Source organism: Mustela nigripes, chromosome 13 (genome assembly GCF_022355385.1).
Source record: "Mustela nigripes isolate SB6536 chromosome 13, MUSNIG.SB6536, whole genome shotgun sequence".
NCBI classification, from domain to species: Eukaryota; Metazoa; Chordata; class Mammalia; order Carnivora; family Mustelidae; genus Mustela; species Mustela nigripes.
This window is the reverse complement of record NC_081569.1, coordinates 97,619,641-97,637,861: the sequence shown is the minus strand read 5'-3', so window position 1 is coordinate 97,637,861 and position 18,221 is coordinate 97,619,641. Positions and strand designations below refer to the sequence as shown.

The 18,221-nt window shown below is 37.6% G+C and overlaps 1 protein-coding gene across 2 annotated transcripts in view; it reads right to left on the bottom strand.

Moving 5' to 3' along the window:
• The window catches only part of ATL1 (atlastin GTPase 1), a 70,686-nt gene that overhangs the window by 14,781 nt on the left and 37,684 nt on the right, over nucleotides 1-18,221 (bottom strand). For both annotated transcript variants that reach the window (XM_059373160.1, XM_059373161.1), the window contains exons 7-8: nucleotides 4,221-4,313; nucleotides 3,015-3,153 (exon numbers count right to left, since the gene is read on the bottom strand). In XM_059373160.1, the coding sequence (XP_059229143.1) occupies nucleotides 3,015-3,153; nucleotides 4,221-4,313 (232 nt within the window). The remainder of the gene's footprint in view (nucleotides 1-3,014; nucleotides 3,154-4,220; nucleotides 4,314-18,221) is intronic.

Genomic DNA, 18,221 nt, shown 5'->3' with positions numbered 1-18,221 from the left:
GGGGGAGGGGGTTTGGGAGAAGGGGGTGGGATTATGGACATTGGGGAGGGTATATGCTTTGGTGAGTGCTGTGAAGTGTGTAAACCTGGTGATTCACAGACCTGTCCCCGTGGGGATAAAAATATATGTTTATAAAAATAAAAAATTTAAAAAAAAATGTGTCCTGAAGATGGCATGAGCCACGGTCTTGGTTCTCACTGAGACTATTCCAATTTTGGATTCAGAAAGCACAAACCAGAGATTCCTAGCATACACAGGTGGTGAGCTCTTGCTAATGGTATTAGTCAACACCGTAAACACATGACTCAGAACACCTGCAGACCATTTCAGTTTACAGAGGCACACTAACTAGCTCTGGGCCTCTGCAAGAATGCAAATAAATATGTGTGGGCAGATGATTATTCGGGGTGATGTTCTGTTTCCATCATTTCTTCAATCATTTTTGCCACAAGAGTCCGACTTTGCCAGGAATCCAGGGGCTGGGCCAAAGTGGTTATCTGTCACAATCACTGGGGACGTGATAACGTACTTTGTAAGAACTCTGCCCGCAGATGCACTGGTGCAGGACTGCCGTGTAATCACCCAGGGAAGATGCTTTCTCGGGATTACCTTCATTAGAAACACCTTTTTAAAAATAATTACCTTGCAGTGGTGTTTGGATCTGCTTCCTGAAGTCTAACTGAAGCTGCTAAGGATGTATCGCCACAATTTATGGTGTGGTCACTTGCCATTCTACATGGGGGACTAAACACAGAGCAACCTCAAAAAGGAAGGTAACTCCTTGTTAATTAGAAGATTTACTAAGCTAAGAGAGGCATTCAGTGAGCACTTAGAAAGAGCTGGTTGAATGGAGTATGAACAAATCTGATCCTCGCGATTTCCCATGTGGGATGTTGTTAAATTAATAGCAGTTAATTGGAATCATGGTATTATATGTTTCATATAATATGGGAAATGGCATGATAATTTCAATGATGTGAAGGACCATGAACAATATAGTAATTATAACAATTACAAATATAGGTAGTGAGCTAGAAAGTTATTCCTATAAGTTTATGAAAGAATATGTGAGAATTACCAATGAAAAGTTTTTGCACAATTGTTTATTCAGAGACATTTCTTCCCTAGAGGGTTCAGATGTCAACCCTCTGGAATACAGCATAGCCAGTGGACAAGACATCCTGGACAGAGACCACATCAACTTACAAGTTTCAGACTGGGCTTGAAAAACAACATGGATAGGTGACTCTCAGAACTGCCCTAGGAGAAACTGAGGCTGAGATGAACACTTTAACACACATAGATTCAGCAGGAGTCCTATAAAGCCTCATCAAAATGCATCTTTGATGGGCACCTGAAGCTGCTTTTCATTTCTTTTTCTCTCAGGCTAGCCACTTTGGTAAACTGATAATTTTGGGATGCCTATAGAGCAACTGTGTGGGTTAATATATGTGTAGACATGTGAGTAAAATTTGATGGGAAACAAATCTATTAAAAGATGAAGTTCTTTATCTCTGTGATTTGTCTTAAACTCTCTCCCTCAGCTCTTTCCCTCCACCATGTATCAGTTAATTTAAGAACTGTCACTGAATACCACAAGAATGGAACAAGCCAGAGTACTCTTCTGTCCCAATAAAGGGCTCTTGTTGAAAGCCTGCTCCTCCCCTGCCTGTTTATGACTCCCCAACTCCAGAGAAGAAAGAGGGGCCTTGTGGGAGCCCTCTCTTTACATCATTTATTCAAATGAAGGCATTAGGTAACGATACAGTTTCAAGAAGTCTGTGCTCTTCGGAGGGCTGAATTTCATAAGTGATAATGAAATGACAGAACCCTGCAGTTCTTGCATTAATGTGTACTTACTGCTACCTGTTCTGTTATATAAAGATAATTTAAAACATGTACAGAAATAATGCTAATGACTGAGAAATGTGGGATTCTATTTATGATACTGTCATAGTTAAATGGAAGGTATCTTGAGTATAAATGCCATGGACACGGGGTAGTGGGGTGGGGGGAATAGGTTTGCTTTTCAAACCCGCCAGTTCCATTAAGGTGGACACATATTATGTTGTCCTTTCTTAAGAGGAATTTTAAAGTCCTTTGAGAAGAGTTATGCTGAAAAGCTTGCTGCGTCACTCTCTCACCAACCCTGGCACAGGGCAGAAAGGCCACAGTAAATAAATGTCTAAGCTCAGTGGCATGTATATTCAATGCCAGGCTTATAAGTATAAAAATCAGAAATGTCTTTTACTACTTTGTATTAATCACAAAGCAAATATCTAAAGACCCAGTGATTATTTATTAGGAAATACTTGTATTTCCTCAGACCTCTACGTCCACCCCACCCCATCCCACCCCTTCTTCTAAAAAGTTGAGTTGCTTTGGAATCTTAAAATGTTAGTAATGCCTCTGTTAGGCAAGCAACTACTATTATCATACACTGTCTCAAGAACATTCTAGGGCTTTTGGGTTTTTCAGAAACGGGTCCTCATTCAGAAGAGGATTTCATTTTTAGTGAAGCTTTTAATAATTTATAATTAAATTCTTGAGTAACATTTTTAAAGAGCTTGAATTCAGAACTATGCAATGTTTCTTTTGATCTCTAATTATATAACTTATAACAATAATTATATAATTTAAAGCATTCAGATAATATAGACATCTACTTTTCTCCTCTAATGTAAATAAGGAAAATTTAACAGGAAGACTTTAAGGAGCATTTCTCAATGCACAGAAGTGAGCAGGACCTCTGTGAAGAGGGGAGAGTCACTGCCTCCCAGGTGAACACAGGATCTTGCCCGTTTTCTCCGTGTGTATATTAAGTACCCATAGATCCCATAGTTCACCAAGGAGGTGTTCTAGTACCAGCCCAGGATTCCCAGTTCTCTCGACAATTTTCAGCCATCAGCCTCACATATGTGGATAATCCAAATGAGCAGCTATAAGCCCAATAGATAAAATGACAATTTTATAAGCAGGATAAGTAATGTAAACATACTCATTAAAAGACAAACCTTTCAGTTTTCCATCAAAGTTTGGATTGGTAGCTACTTTTAAGCCAGGATGAGGTAGCAGAAAACAGGAAATTTTGGTGAAACAGGAATGGATGTGTTTTCGAACATTCTGTAGTTCTTCGTGCTGGTTCCCTGAGACCTGCAGTAAATCATTCTAAAGTTTAAACTACTTTCATCATAATTGAATTCCAAGAGAATTCTGTGACATCTATTTGCTACAGTTGTCTGGTCCCACAGTGATAAAAATGACATGACAGGGCTGATACTAAAGAAAAAATAAAGTCTTGGGTAAACGGCCATATCTAAATATAGCATACCTATGGCATTATTATTAGAATTAACAAATGTTTACCCTTATGCTAACTCAGATGGGCCTTCCCACTTTTTAGTACAAATTAGTGGGGTTTTATTCTAGCTAGTTCTTAAAATTCCAATTTTAATTTGAAGTACTCATAAGAAACATGAATAGATCATAAGATATTCCTACCTTCTTTTCAGGAGATACTCAAGACAGCCTCTTGTCACCTGGTAGGTATACATTTAGATTCTAGAAAGGCATCTGAATAGTTGGGTATTTATAAGCTAAACTGTCCCTGTTTTTTCAAATGTATTTGACAGTTAATAGTACAACTACTTAAAAATAATTATAAACCTAAAAAAACAAGAGATCCTGACTATCATGAAACCTTATTTAATCTTGATTAAAATTTTTTTCTTCATAGTTACTTGTTGTGGTATCTGTCCAATGTAAACAATTCATTCAATATTGAACTATCCTGATACTGAAAATGGAGAATCCACTAATTTCACTTTCTGTGAACCATTAGCAAAATGTTCTAAGACTGACTTTGGGAATTTCAAAATGAGATATTTTCTGTTAAATCGACTTTTAAACCTCTACTAAAACATGAATCCAGATATTTGTACTGTCAGTCTTGAATGGATTTAATTATTCTAATTAAAAGATTTATCTTGGAATAAGTCAGTGTTTTGTAGATTATCTACACAAGAATTACCTGTATCATAATTATTGATAATATTTAAAGCTATAACTCTGAAAGTATGTATTAAATATCAATCTTTGTAGAGACAATAGAAGGGTCAAATAAGATTGTATCTAATAAGTATCCATTCTGCAAATCATTCAACAAAAGTAATTCTAGATTACTACTGGTGAAATTTCATGCACCTTAATATCTAACCAACCTTGAGGCGTTTTTCCAAGAATTTGGAGCCACCTTCAGCTCCATATGAAAATTCGTATGGAAAGCTCCAGTCCCGAACAAGAAATATCAGACTCTAAGAAACAATAAGAAGAAAGGATTGATGAGGGGACTTTTAATGGCCTCCCTGAGCTTTATACTGAAACCAATTAAATGTATTATTATCATTTGAATAGTGTTCTACACCACACTGTGGAATTGTGAAAGCAAACATAAAACCTTTGAAAGTTTCTGAGCAATCTATTCCCTAGGAATCAATCTTCCTGTTCCCACTAAGTAAAAACAGAAAGCTGCCCCAAAACTGACTGTATTCACACACACAGCCATTCAGCCAGTTTGAGGGCACCTCTGTCTCTCATCTCTTGGTGGCATGCATTCATCTTGGCAATTTGGGGACAGCTTTTTATGAAGACTCGAGTTTTATTTGAGGAGAGTTTTATCATCCCTTTAAGTATTTTTCCTCTATTACAGTTGTCCCATTCTCTTCCTCAGGGGCTCTCAGTATATATACATGGTATGGATGGGTAAGAATCCAGGTTTAGTGGGGCCCAAAGCTTATACAATCCGTTGGGGGGAGGGCTCAATAGGAAAATAAATACATAATTGGGCTTCAGATGGAATATTTATTTAGAATGAGAGAAATAACCAATTACAAATTTTTTTAAAAGCTGACAAATAGAGCGCCTGGGTGGCTCAGTGGGTTAAGCCGCTGCCTTCAGCTCAGGTCATGATCTCAGGGTCCTGGGATCGAGTCCCGCATCGGGCTCTCTGCTTGGCAGGGAGCCTGCTTCCTCCTCTCTCTCCCTGCCTGCCTCTGTGCCTCTCTGCCTACTTGTGATCTCTGTCAAATAAATAAATAAAATCTTTAAAAAAAAAAAAAAGCTGACAAATACACAAACACACTAACACAAATCCAGAAAAAAAAAACAACTAACATACCTTTGTAATAGCTTTTTTTCCCTACTGTTTTTGGCTGCAAATGATTTGATCACTTCATTGCATGATGATTTTGAAATAATCTGTTAGAAAGTTATTTCTGTCTGTCCTCTAACAAGGCCACATTCTTTATCATAAACAATTATTATTGATAGTTCAGAAATGTTTCTGTTTCACAACTTATTTGTAATGCCATGTACATTTTTAGTTTCCTCATCCATTAAGTATGATGCTAATAGAACCCACCTCACAGGACTACCGAGACATGCATAAGGCCTCTCTGGAAGGTGCCTGCACAGAGTTAGTGCTGTGTTGGCTCTGGGAGTTTTATTTTAATGGTCACATATTTTAGCTAATGGATAGACCATAGTTTATTTTGCCATTACTAGACGTTTTTCAGTTTTTCTATTATTCTAAGAAATGCACTGATAAACATCCTTGAAGCTGAATATTTGTTCACATCCAGACTGGATTTTATCAAGGACTGTGTTTCCAAAATTAGAATAATCATCAGAATCGTTTGGAAGACTTTTAAAAGTATAGAATTCTTGGGCCTCACCCCCGACCTTTTGAAACCAAAGAAACAGCCGCTTTCCTTGAACAGCTTATTATATACCAACCACAATGCCAGGAATTACACACATGATATTTCACGCATTCCTGCAACAGCCAAGAGATAGGTTATAATTTATGATTCTTTTCAGAAGAGATAATCTAAAAAGCCCCACCACCTGACATTAAGTGACTTGGCCAAAGGCACAGAGAGATGGCACAGCTAGCATTTAAACCCGGGCGACCTCAAAACCCCTGCGGCACGGCTCAACAGGAACATCACACATGTGTTGTAGTTTACAACCTGGGCTCTGATAAAAGCATGCTTTTTATTTTTTTAAACATTTATTTACTTTAGAGAGAGTGAAAGAGTGAGAGAGAGAGAGAGAGAGCATGAGTGGGAGGGGCAGAGGAAGAGGAGAGAGATTCCCAAGTAGGCTCTGTGCTGAGCATGGAGCCAGACGTGGGGCTTAATCTCAGGACCCTGAGATCACCACCTGAGCTGAAACCAAGAGTTGAGCACTTAACTGACTGCACCACCCTGGCGCCCCTAAAGGCATGCTTTGATATGCTTAAGACATACTGCAAATTTTAGTTTCGGAAGAAAAGTAGGACTTGGAGGGAAAAAATCAGTAGTTTTTATGAAATTAGCGATCTTTAAATGATCTTTCTAAAAGTTTTATACCTTCTGAGCTTCTAACAATATTTTATTCTTGCTTATTAAAATGTGTTGATTTTTTAAAAGATTTTGTTTATTTATTTGAGAGTGAGAGCACAAGGGGGGAAAGAAGCAGACTGAGCACTGAGCAGGGAGCCCAATGTGGGGCTCAAACCCAGGACCCTGAAATCTTGACCCAAGTCAAAGTCAGACACCCAACTGACGGAACCACCCAGGCCCTTTTGCTGATATGTCTCTTAATTCTCTTTTTTTCTCTCTTAATTCTCTCTCTCTCTCTCTCTTTTTAAGATTTTATTTATTTATTTAACAGAGATCACAAGTAAGCAGAGAGGCAGGCAGAGAGAGAGAGAAGGAAGCAGGCTCCCCGCTGAGCAGAGAGCCTGATGCAGGGCTCGATCCCAGGACTCTGAGATCATGACCTGAGCTGAAGGCAGAGGCTTTAACCCACTGAGCCACCCAGGCGCCCCACTCTTAATTCTCTTTTAATCTCTGGGTTCTTCCTCCATTTCTTCTTTCCCCTTACAGTTTATCTACTAAAGAACCTAGGACTTTGACCTGTAAAAATTCCCATAACCTGGACCTTGCTGACTGCATATTCACAAGCAGTTCAGCATGCTCTCTGTCCTCTAGATTTCCTATAAATTGGCAGCTGGGTACAGAGCCTTGATCTCAGGTCATAATTTTTTGCGGAGTGCTCTTCTATCAGGAGGCACAGAGTTTCTGATTATCAGTCCTTTGGTGAAATTATAACATCTTTGCTTATCTGAAGTTCATTCATCAGTAGCTTTCTCATTAAGGGCTCATAAAAACAATATTCTTTGCATTCTTATGTGTTGATAAGTTTGTGACCTATTGTAGCAGTTGTGACTTTCTATTTGAAAGTCAGTTTTGCTGAAAATAAAATCCTTGGCTCACAGTTTCTCTCCCAAAGCCAGGCGGCACTTCTTGGTTTGCATCATGGATTTTTAAATTTTTTTATTTTATTTTACTTTTGTTTACTGTGTGTGTATGTGGTGCGTATTTGTGCATTTTTGTGGGGAAAGGAGTGATTCTTATGGAGAGGAGAGTTTCAAAATACCACTAGGGCACCTGGCTGGCTAGTTGGAACAGCATGTGACTCCTAAAATTGGGGGGCTGTGAGTTTGAGCCCCACTTCGGGTATAGACATTACTTAAAAATAAAGTCTTAAAAAAAATAAAATGCCTTTATCCACTATATTAAACAGTCCACTGTCTTTAACAGAGGCCCATTTATGTCAAAATGAAACATAATAATTTGTATTCAGAACATTTCTACCTAAATGTTTCAAAATAACATATTTTTGAAAACAGAGCTTAGCTAAGAAGTAATTTTTGCAAAATAGAGGTTCACGAACCAAGATAAATGAAACCAAGTATGTGGATTTGGCTGTATTTTGCATTTTTGGGGGGGAATTTGGTTGGTCTTTTTCACTGGGCATCTTTCTAAGTTGATATAATAAGGACCATATTAGATGGAGAGGAGAAGGGAGTTGAGGGAAAATTGGAAGGGGAGGTGAACCATAAGAGACTATGGACTCTGAAAAACAATCTGAGGGTTTTGAAGGGGCAGGGGGTGGGAGGTTGGGGGAACCAGGTGGTGGGTATTAGAGAGGACACAGATTGCATGGAGCACAGGGTGTGGTGCAAAAACAATGAATACTGTTACGCTGAAAAGAAATAAAAAAATAATAAAATAAATAAAATAAAATAAACTGAAAAAAAATGTCCTTAGCCTTTCACATAGTTTCCTGTGGTTAAAATCTTAATAAAGCTGTTTTCAAAATTAAAAAAAAAATAAGGACCATATGTAGCATAGGATCGAATATCAAGTCTTATTTTCTAAAATCATTAATCTATATTCTATCTATCCATCTATCTACAGTATCAAATTCCCAAGTTCCTTGCCTAACGGTCCCATCCAGAGATGTGCTGGTAAACTGGCTCTCCCAGAAGAACAAAATGCCTTGATTTTGTAGCATTTGACCATTTCTGTGGTATAAATATGCCCACCATCGCTGATCCAAGCTACTAGCAATTTAATAGTTGGCTTATATAATTCCCAAACATTTACTAATTAGTTCTCATGAACTGGTATAAACCAGCTATGGCACACCTACTGTCCCCATCCCCTCCCAAGATAATTTGTCTACTTTATATTAAAAATGCATGGAATTCTATGAATCTCAGTCCATATGTCAAAGTCATCAGTTTTTCCACAATGCTGAATCTTGATTTGTTCATACATATGGGTAGAGATAAAAATCAAAAATATAAATTACCCTAATTTGCTCAGATGAAAATATTTCAAGTCACAAATACTTCTTTAACGAATTAATCCCAGTCTGCAAATGGGGCAAATGATGGGATCCATGCTGTCCATATCCCACCAGTGATCACATATAGTTTTTTAATCATCAGAAAATTATAACCCTTGTTAACTTCCCTTTCAGGGCTATATCCTTCAGGAAGTTATTCAAAAGGAGTGTTATAGCACTACTATGAGTGAGAGTGAAAAACAGAAAAAATCCAAATGCTCAACAACAGGAAAATGGCTACTCAAATTACGGCATATTAATATAACATATTAATGGCTATTAATATTACAAATACACAGAATATATAAATACATGTGTTAATTGTGCCAGAATAAAAACTTATATGAAATAATGCAACATAACATTATGTTATTAGCAACATAATGCTAAATGTATGACCACATCCATTACAAATATGTGAAAAAAAAACTCCCAAGCTCTCAGTAACAGACTAACTGTTCTACAGCCTTGTAGCAAGTAAATGACTGAACTGGTTTTTAACCACTTAATCAATTTCAGTTCTAATTTCAGTTTCAGAAAACAACTGCACACAGTTTAGAACTTGTTTTAAACCCATCTAAGTACAACTCACTTCAATCAATAGCCCATTGAATGTCTACCCATGTGTGACAGATTCATACTTTAAAAGTCAGCTAAGTAGTGAAAGACTCACTCCAGAAGATTCACTAAGGCTGATGTCAATCCATTTCTCCTCTCCGTAGCCAACAAAAAACAAACGTTGTTGTTGTATTCCATAGCAACAAAAATTTTAAAACTGACATCAGGGGCGCCTGGGTGGCTCAGAGGGTTAAGCCTCTGCCTTCGGCTCAGGTCATGATCCCAGGGTGCTGGCCCTCTGCTCAGCAGGGAGCCTACTTCCTCCTCTCTCTCTCTGCCTGCCTCTCTGCGTACTTGTGATCTCTCTCTCTGTCCAATAAATTAAAAAAACTTAAAAAAAAAACCTGACATCAACCTATTCTTGCCTCTGTAAACCATGTAACTTCAAAACAAATTCCTAAACCCTACATATAATTGTTAGTTTGCTCTGCTTAGCAAGGCTAAGACTCACCAACATATATCTTATACTTAATAAAGCAATAAATTCAGCTTTGGTTTTTGTATCAGATTTTGAGTGGCGGTCTCATCCTTTGACAGTTCTGGATGCCCCTCAAAGGCAGCAGTCCTTTGACCCTCAGACTAACAGGTGAATTCTTCTTGTCCCTTGTTCCAAAATTCCATTTGTCCTTCAAATTTACCTCCAGGTGAATGTCTCAACAATTATCTGATTTAAGTTCTGATTTGTTTCATTGAGCTCTTGTCACTGATTCATTTATCCTAGGGTTTTTGTTATAAAGACCCAATAGGTCTTCATATAAGGTCATTGGTTTTAAGTCTTTGTATAGGGCAATTCAACCTTTAGTTTTGAAAGAGTACTCATTTGATAAGTAATTAGACCCAATTTTTGTATAAGGTTATTAGAACTTCGGGTTTGGAGGTATACCATTCAGTAAATACTTTTGCTATTATCTCTTTATGCTTTTGCTCCCTGCTTTGCTTTCATTTGCTTGGTAATTCATATAAAGTCTTGCCTCGTGTATTTTTCCTTTGTCTTGAATTGCTTCATGTCACTGAATGTATGGGGAAGTGGTCCAGAAAGAACAGATAGATGCATAAACTTAGTAAATCTCCAGACCAATCAAGATGCCCCAAAGACTAATGATTGGAGGTCTGTTAAACTGGCAGCAAATTTACACAAAACTCATTAGTCAAACTTAGCCTTGGGAGCCCTACAAAACTTTTAAGGGGACACTCAGTCTTGTCAATCTGTGAGTCACTGTGTTTAGTCCAGAACACAGGATCAATGACTATTAGATTATTGATTATACAGCACTATCCTGACCTCTGCTGGCCTAAGGAACCAAGTTGCTTTTCAAAGCACATACTTTTGACCAAATTTTGCAGGCTTGTATATATCAAAGCTGGACCCTCCTCCCAGAAAAATGCTTGGTTTCTATTTGTATGGCACTATAATCCTAGCTATTGCACTTAGAAGAATAAATGACCTTTTTCAAAAAAATTCAGAGTGACAGTGGTCATTATGGTGATCTTTGTACAATGTCAAAATAAATAACTAATACAGTTAAGGGGAGCTCTATAAAAATTAAGAGATAAAAATAAAATATCAAACACTCATTAGTTAGCCTCTTTAATTAGTAAACTGAGACCTCAAAACAAAAGTTGACTCCAATTTGATTCTCTTACCTCCTTGTACCTCTTTCAGTTTTCTCTTCACTTTATCCCTTCAATCTCTCCTGCTCCTTCCCCTGACCTCCTGAATGATTTCCGCAGGACTTTTTGCAGAAAGGGACTGGCCACGTTCTCCCAAACAACATCAAACTGCTAGACCAGAAGGCACTATAGAAGCTGAATTTAAACTCTGATCTAGAGTTGAGTTTCAAGAAATTTCTCTAACCCAAGAAGACAGAAATTTGTTGCATAATTCAGGATTTGTTAACTATTTACTGACTTGAACTATTAGTCCTTTCCAACTAGTTTACTTAATTGTTATCCCTCAGATAGAGAAAAAAAATTATTAAAATCAATAGGGTAAAAAAAGACCAAGAGAACATTCAAACAACCCAGCTCTTCAAAATAATAATAATAATAATAATAATAATAATAACAACAACCACCATGATAAATTAAAACATTTAATAGCCTTTAGAGGGCAAGAAAAATAGACAAACCATCATATGAGGCCATTTCAGAAGACTTTCTCTTAGAGAATAATTGGTCAAAGATTCAAAATTGTAAACAAAATAAAGATCAATCATAGGAAACATTACAAATAGACTTCAGGAAATTTTCAAACAATCCTCTGGGTATCTAAATAGCTAAAGTAAAAACCTTGTCTTCTCTTTTCTAATGGGCTCAAGCATAAAATACAGGAATCAGAAAAAAAAAGCTTGAATGAGAAATCGTCAATTTAAAAATCTCCAATATATAGCTGACTTTTCAGAGGGCCTTGAATAGTTAAAAAAGTAGAAATCAAAACAAATTTATGGTCCTCCAGATAAAAAGAAGAACAAAATATCCTCTATTCTCTAAGAATCAGGACCCTATCCATAGGGACACCTATAAATACAGCAAGAAAAAATCCACTTGAAAAACCAACGTCCTTTATTGGCTAAAAATACCTACAGTGCGTATGACTCAAAAAGAGACTGCCTTCATCTCGGGTCATGATCCCAGGGTGCTAGAATTGAGTCCTACTCGGGCTCCTTGCTCAGTGGGAAGGTCTGCTTCTCCTTCTGCCTGCCACTCCCCTACTTGTGCGTTCTTCTCTGACAAATAAAATCTTTAAAAAGAGAGAGAGAGACTGAAGAATCCCTTTGAACAAAAATCACAAAGGACATAAGCAGAAAAGTTGGAGAAGAATCTATGAGAGTCCAGATTAGTACCTTCCAAATTACATAAATCTTTCTTTTTTACATATATAAAAAAAATGAGGCCAAAGCAGGTACTAAATTACAACATGCACACATCAGTGACTCATTGCCTTTTATGGCCAATCCCCTGAGCCAGTTAGCCAAGGCTTATCCTCTTGCCTCAGAAAAGTTGCATCCTTGTCTAACTACTCAAAGCATCTTCAGACTGTGTACTAGGATCATATTTAAATCTGAAGGTACCATATACAATCACTATGGCTACCTGAAAACATCTAACATTTTTCTGTTAGTCTTAACTAATGATATGTTAGTTTTGTATTACCACCCCACACTTTTTTTTTTTTTTTAATTAAGTAGGCTCCACATTCAGTGGGGAGCCCAATGCAGGGCTTGAACTCATGACCCTAAGATCAAGACCTGAGCTGAGATCAAGAGTCAGATGCTTAACCAAATGAACCACCTCAGGAGCTCCTAACAACTCATACTTTCAATTCAGAAACTCTCTACCCTTACCCACTGAAAGAGAATTTCATGGTTGTGTTTCTGCAGTTCAAGAAGGGGTCATGCCCAGTACAAATATTTTGGACCCTCTCACAACAATTTGTGACTTAATACTGTTTATGGATTTTATCTTAAAAATGTAAAGGGGTAATACTAGAATGAATATGTAATAGCTCTACCAGACCTTGAATCCAGGTCTTTCAATTTGAGTCCAATGGATTTACCTATATGTGAACTATATACAATTCCAAATAGGTATATGACAGCATCATTAGTAAACAGTAATTGAACATCTGCTGTATGAACTTCGGTGTACTCCACTAAAAAATGTAAACTACAAAATTCCTGTTCTTAAGGTATTTATAATTTAGTGAGATGAGATGTGCACATTCAAATCTAAGACTACAAGACACAGCTGAGGAAGCCTAGGATTAGGGGGAGGAAGAGAGGCACTGAAGGGTGGTGGAGTGCTGGGGTATTGAACCTGTGGCCTACCTATCAACATAGGTTGAAGAGCAGCTCTGTGACTAGGGACAAGTTCCTCAACTACGCTGTGCCTCAGTGTTTCCTTATCAGTTAAAAAAGAGAAAGAGTAAAAAAGGAACATTATTTATTTTTATATACCTACAGTGAGTGTCATTTGAATAACATAAGAAAAATACTTAGCACATTGCCTGGCACAAATAAATGCTCAATAAATTGCTCTTGTTATACAGGCCTTCTAGACGTTTCAGATACCTAAATATGGACATTGGGAAAATCCTGCTGTATACCACTGACCTGCTTCTACATGCCGGATCAATATTTATTCTTATTCTTACAGCTTTCAGATCAGCTAAATTACTCTCTCAGCAGAACATAGGATAAGGTAGCTTTCTCAGACAGCTGTCCTTTTTCTCAGCCCTACCATCCTATCTTCTCCTTTAATTTACAGCCTGACCAGGCAAACAACAGCCTTTCATTTTTCTCAGTGAAGTCCCATATTTCATGGTAGGGCTAGGTGGTTACAGTCATCATAGATATTTGACCAAGATCATTTTGCTTTAAAGTGGCTGAAATCACTATGAAAGAACTATTTTATAGATGAACATTTTTAAATCATAGGAATAAAGGGGGCTTAAGTGTAAGTAACTAAACGATAGTAAAATAATTCCCAATTTTCCACATGTAGGCCCAATCTGAATGAGAAATTGTGAGAAACAGGAGGTTTGTCCTAATACAACAATACATTATTATATGCCTCCTCTATGTTATTTTCCACCAATTTCAGTTTAACCATAACGCTGGCATGGACTAAGCTGCTCACTAATAATTACATCTCTACCAAAAGAAACATGAAAAGTTGAGTTTCATTTTATCTCACAAAGAGGATTCTAATCTGTTTCCCCTCTAGCTTTACTGAAATGTAGTTGACATACAACACTGTGTATGTTTAAGGTCTATAACATGATAATGTGACATAGATATATATTGTGAAATGATTACCACAATAGGTTAGCTAACATATCCGTCACCTCACATACTTATCATTTGTGGGTGTGGGTGTGGGTGTGGTGAGTCAAATCTATTTCTAAGACCTAGGGTGCTGGAGGGCCTTTAAGCATATGAAAATGGTTCATAAAAATGCTATGGGAGAAAATTGGGATGAATTAACTAATCCAGAAGGTGAAGTACTTATCACTAAGGAGGTGGAAGAGCAGAGAATAAAGGTAAGTAGACCTAAAACATGTGCTGAGGACAAAATAAAGCTTCTAAGAGAAGAGAATTAAAGTTTGTGTGCAGGAATGTTTTTTAGGGTTTAATCCTTATCTTCCTATTGCAGGTAAACCTTAAGTCACTAAGCCCTTGTACATACAAATGTACATAGAAATGGCATCCCATTTCTCTGCTCCCAGAAGCTCCCCTCCCATAGATGCCCTCTGCCAGGGTGTGCCCACTGGCCAATTCAGTCCTCAAGTGTTAGGTCTTGTGATGATGGGTTCTACTTCCTGCATGTGCTAAATACTGGAGAGCTGGTTCTTATGGGCTCACAAGGAGCAGTTGCTAACGTCGGAGGAATTTCACGAGTCAGTTGACATCTCATGGGCAGTTTGATATCAGTCATGGTAAAAGTATTTGTACCTCAGAAATCAGTAAACGTTTTGAATCAGAACCCTCCTCCCTCCTTGCCAGCCAGTTGTAAACATTTATCAGCACACCACTGGCTAAACTTTACACTTCAATACTGCTTTAAAACTGAATTCACTTCTCAACGGTTCAAAAAAAATTTTACCAGAAGGCGAGAAAAAAAAAAAATGAAAAAGAAAAAAATTAAATTAACTGCTCTTTTAGTTCTCTTCTTAGAAACAATTTTATTATTATATTTATTTTTATTGTGTTATGTTAGTCACCATATAGTAGTACATCACTGGTTTTTGATGTAGCGTTCCATGATTCATTGTTTGCATATAACACCCAGTGCTCCATGCAATCTGTGCCCTCCATAAAAACAATTTAAAAATACAACAGATATTTTGTTTGTTTGATATAAATTGGCTTTGATTGATGAGTCAAATTAATCTGTTAATTAGCGATTCACTTCATTTGCTAATTGCCTTTACCTTTTTTTGCCTGTGGTAGATCTTGTTCATTATTTACAATTTCACTGTTTCAGAGGTAAGAATTCTTCTATTTTAAACTTGTTAAATTTAGTTTTGAGTACAAATTATTATTTTTTAAATTTCATTACCTCCCATCTTAGTGTCTCAGGCAATGTTTAAAATTTATCCACACTTTTATCCAAATAAATCAAGCTGCTCCCTTCTGAGACAGAGGAAAAGGTTGGAAGTGGTGACCTCTAAAAATAGCTTGATGAATTAATTGAACTTCGTTTTATTTATTTTTTAATTTTATTTTTTTTAAGATTTTATTTATTTATTTGACAGAGAGAAATCACAAGTAGATGGAGAGGCAGGCAGAGAGAGAGAGGGAAGCAGGCTCTCTGCTCAGCAGAGAGCCCGATGCGGGACTCGATCCCAGGACTCTGAGATCATGACCTGAGCCGAAGGCAGTGGCTTAACCCACTGAGCCACTCAGGCGCCCCAATTGAACTTCGTTTTAAAAGCTATATTTGAACTTTTTCTCTTGAGATTTTTTCTAATTTAAATGTGAATTATTTTGCAGGTAGTAAATTCTTTAACATTGGTCTTAATGATGTTTTAAAAAACGTGGGGGTGCCTGGGTGGCTCACTCGTTAAGCGTCTGCCTTTGGTTCAGGTCACGATCCCAGGGTCCTGGGATGGAGCCCTGCATTGAGCCCTGCATGGGGTTCCCTGCTCAGCAGGGAGCCTGCTTCTCCCTCTCTCACTCCCCCTGCTTGTGTTCCCTCTCTCCACTCTCTCTCTCTGTCAAATAAATAAATAAAGTCTTTAAAAAATTCAATAAATAAAACATGTGGATTATTTGGTGATATCTTAAACATTCTGAGATCTGAATACATTAGCATATTATCTTTTAATTTCATGATGTGTAGTATTTTTTGTTCTTTTGATTTGGTTGCTTGCATTTTAAATATTACTAAATATCTTTGGAAGCCACTTTTGCTGCTTAATGACATTCACATTTCAATTTCAGATACTTTGATTTACAAGTGTCAACTTGTTTAGGAGTCATTCTTGACTCCTCATTCAATCAAAATTTTTTTCATTGACATTTCAAAATGCCACCAGTTTGCCAACAAATGATAATCTTCTAAAGTTTTTTTTCCTATTGTTTGTTCTCAATTCTTTTTTTTTTTTACCAAAAGCGGTACCTCTCCCTGTGTCTGTCTCCCCCACTCTCTCTTTCTCTCTCTCTCTAATCAAAGCATAGGTTACTCGCTTTTCATTTTAATGTATCTGGGAAAGTGTAAGAGGCAGTAACTTTTGCTGGTAAGATTTAAAAATTCTTTCTAGAATTTACAACAGAGTTCCCAGTCAATCCCAATGGATCTGGAGAGTAACAGGTTCAGAGAAGAGAAAAATCAAAGCTAATAGCCCAATTACTATACAATACTTCAACTTTCAACCTGACTATTATCTTTTAAAGGTAACAATCTTGGGGTCCCTGTGTGGCTCTGTTGGTTAAGTGGCTGCCTTGGACCCAGGTCATGATCTGAGGGGGTGGGACCAAGCCCCCGAATAGGGCTCCCTGTTCAGCAGAGAGCCTGCTTTCTCTCTCTCCCTCTGCTGCTCGCCCTGCTTGTGCTCTCCTCTCTCTGTCAAATAAACAAATAAAACCTTTAGAAAAAATAAAGGTAACAGAGTCTAATAGGTATTGTAAGCCTACAAGAAGATTGTAAGCAGGGACTGGTTTTATTCTACTTGGACTCTTCTTTCCACCGCCTTCCCTAGACCTCAGGGAAAGACCAACATTCCTTCACTGAAAGCACACCATCATCTCTCCATGCAAAGGCCCCTTTCTTGCTTTATCCTATGTTTCCAGATCCCCACTTCCATTCAACTGTCTGCTCTCAAACAAACTTACTCTAGTATGTGTTATTTTTGTGTATGTAGAGCATTCTAAGTAATCATAAGTGATACTGTGTTACAAATCTCAAACTTCTTTCTTACTTAATTTGTATGATTTTAACACTCTATTCATGCTTACTCCATAACAATGGGTTCACTGCCTTTGGATGTTGCAAAATATTCCAGAATGTTCTTTTCACCTATGCTGCTATCCACTCCCTGCTACTACTACTCTATCAGTGCTGCACTGGTTGTCCTTATACATTTCCCCGGCTTCACAGAATAGCTTCTCCAATCTGCACCTTCACCAACAGGGCCCAAGTGCTCCTCTTTACACAAATCCTAGTTATCATTTGGTATTATCCCCATGTTCAACTTTTTGCCTATGAGTGTAAAATGGTATCTTATTGTTTTAATTTTTTTTAAATTTAAATTTAATCAAATTTATTTATTTATTTATTTATTTGACAGAGATCACAAGTAGGCAGAGAGGCAGGCAGAGAGAGAGAGGAGGAAGCAGGCTCTCCACAGAGCAGAGAGCCCAATGCGGGGCTCAATCCCAGGACCCTGGGATCATGACCTGAGCCGAAGGCAGAGGCTTTAACCCACTAAGCCACCCAGGCACCCCTACTGCTTTAATTTTTATCTGATTATCAATGAGACTTGACATCCTTTCAAAAAGTATTAGCCATTCAGGTTTCCATCTGTGAATTGTCTTTATGTCCTTTTCCTATTTTCTCTTAATGCAGTTTAACATTTTTGAATGGTTTTGTTTTAAGACTTTATTTTCCTAGGGGAGTTTTAGGTTTACAATAAAACTGAAATGATGGTACAGAGATCTGCCATATACCACCTGCCCCTATACATGCTTAGCCTCCTCCATTCTCAATGTCACTTACCAGAACAGTTATAAGACACAGCAAAAGCAAATGAGTACCAGACACAGGATACTGGGTGGGGGCAAGCTTTTCAGAGGTGCTTTTCTCCTTCCATCCCTTCCTTCCTCCCTTCCATGTTTTATTTAGTCTAAGACTTAGCTTGAGCC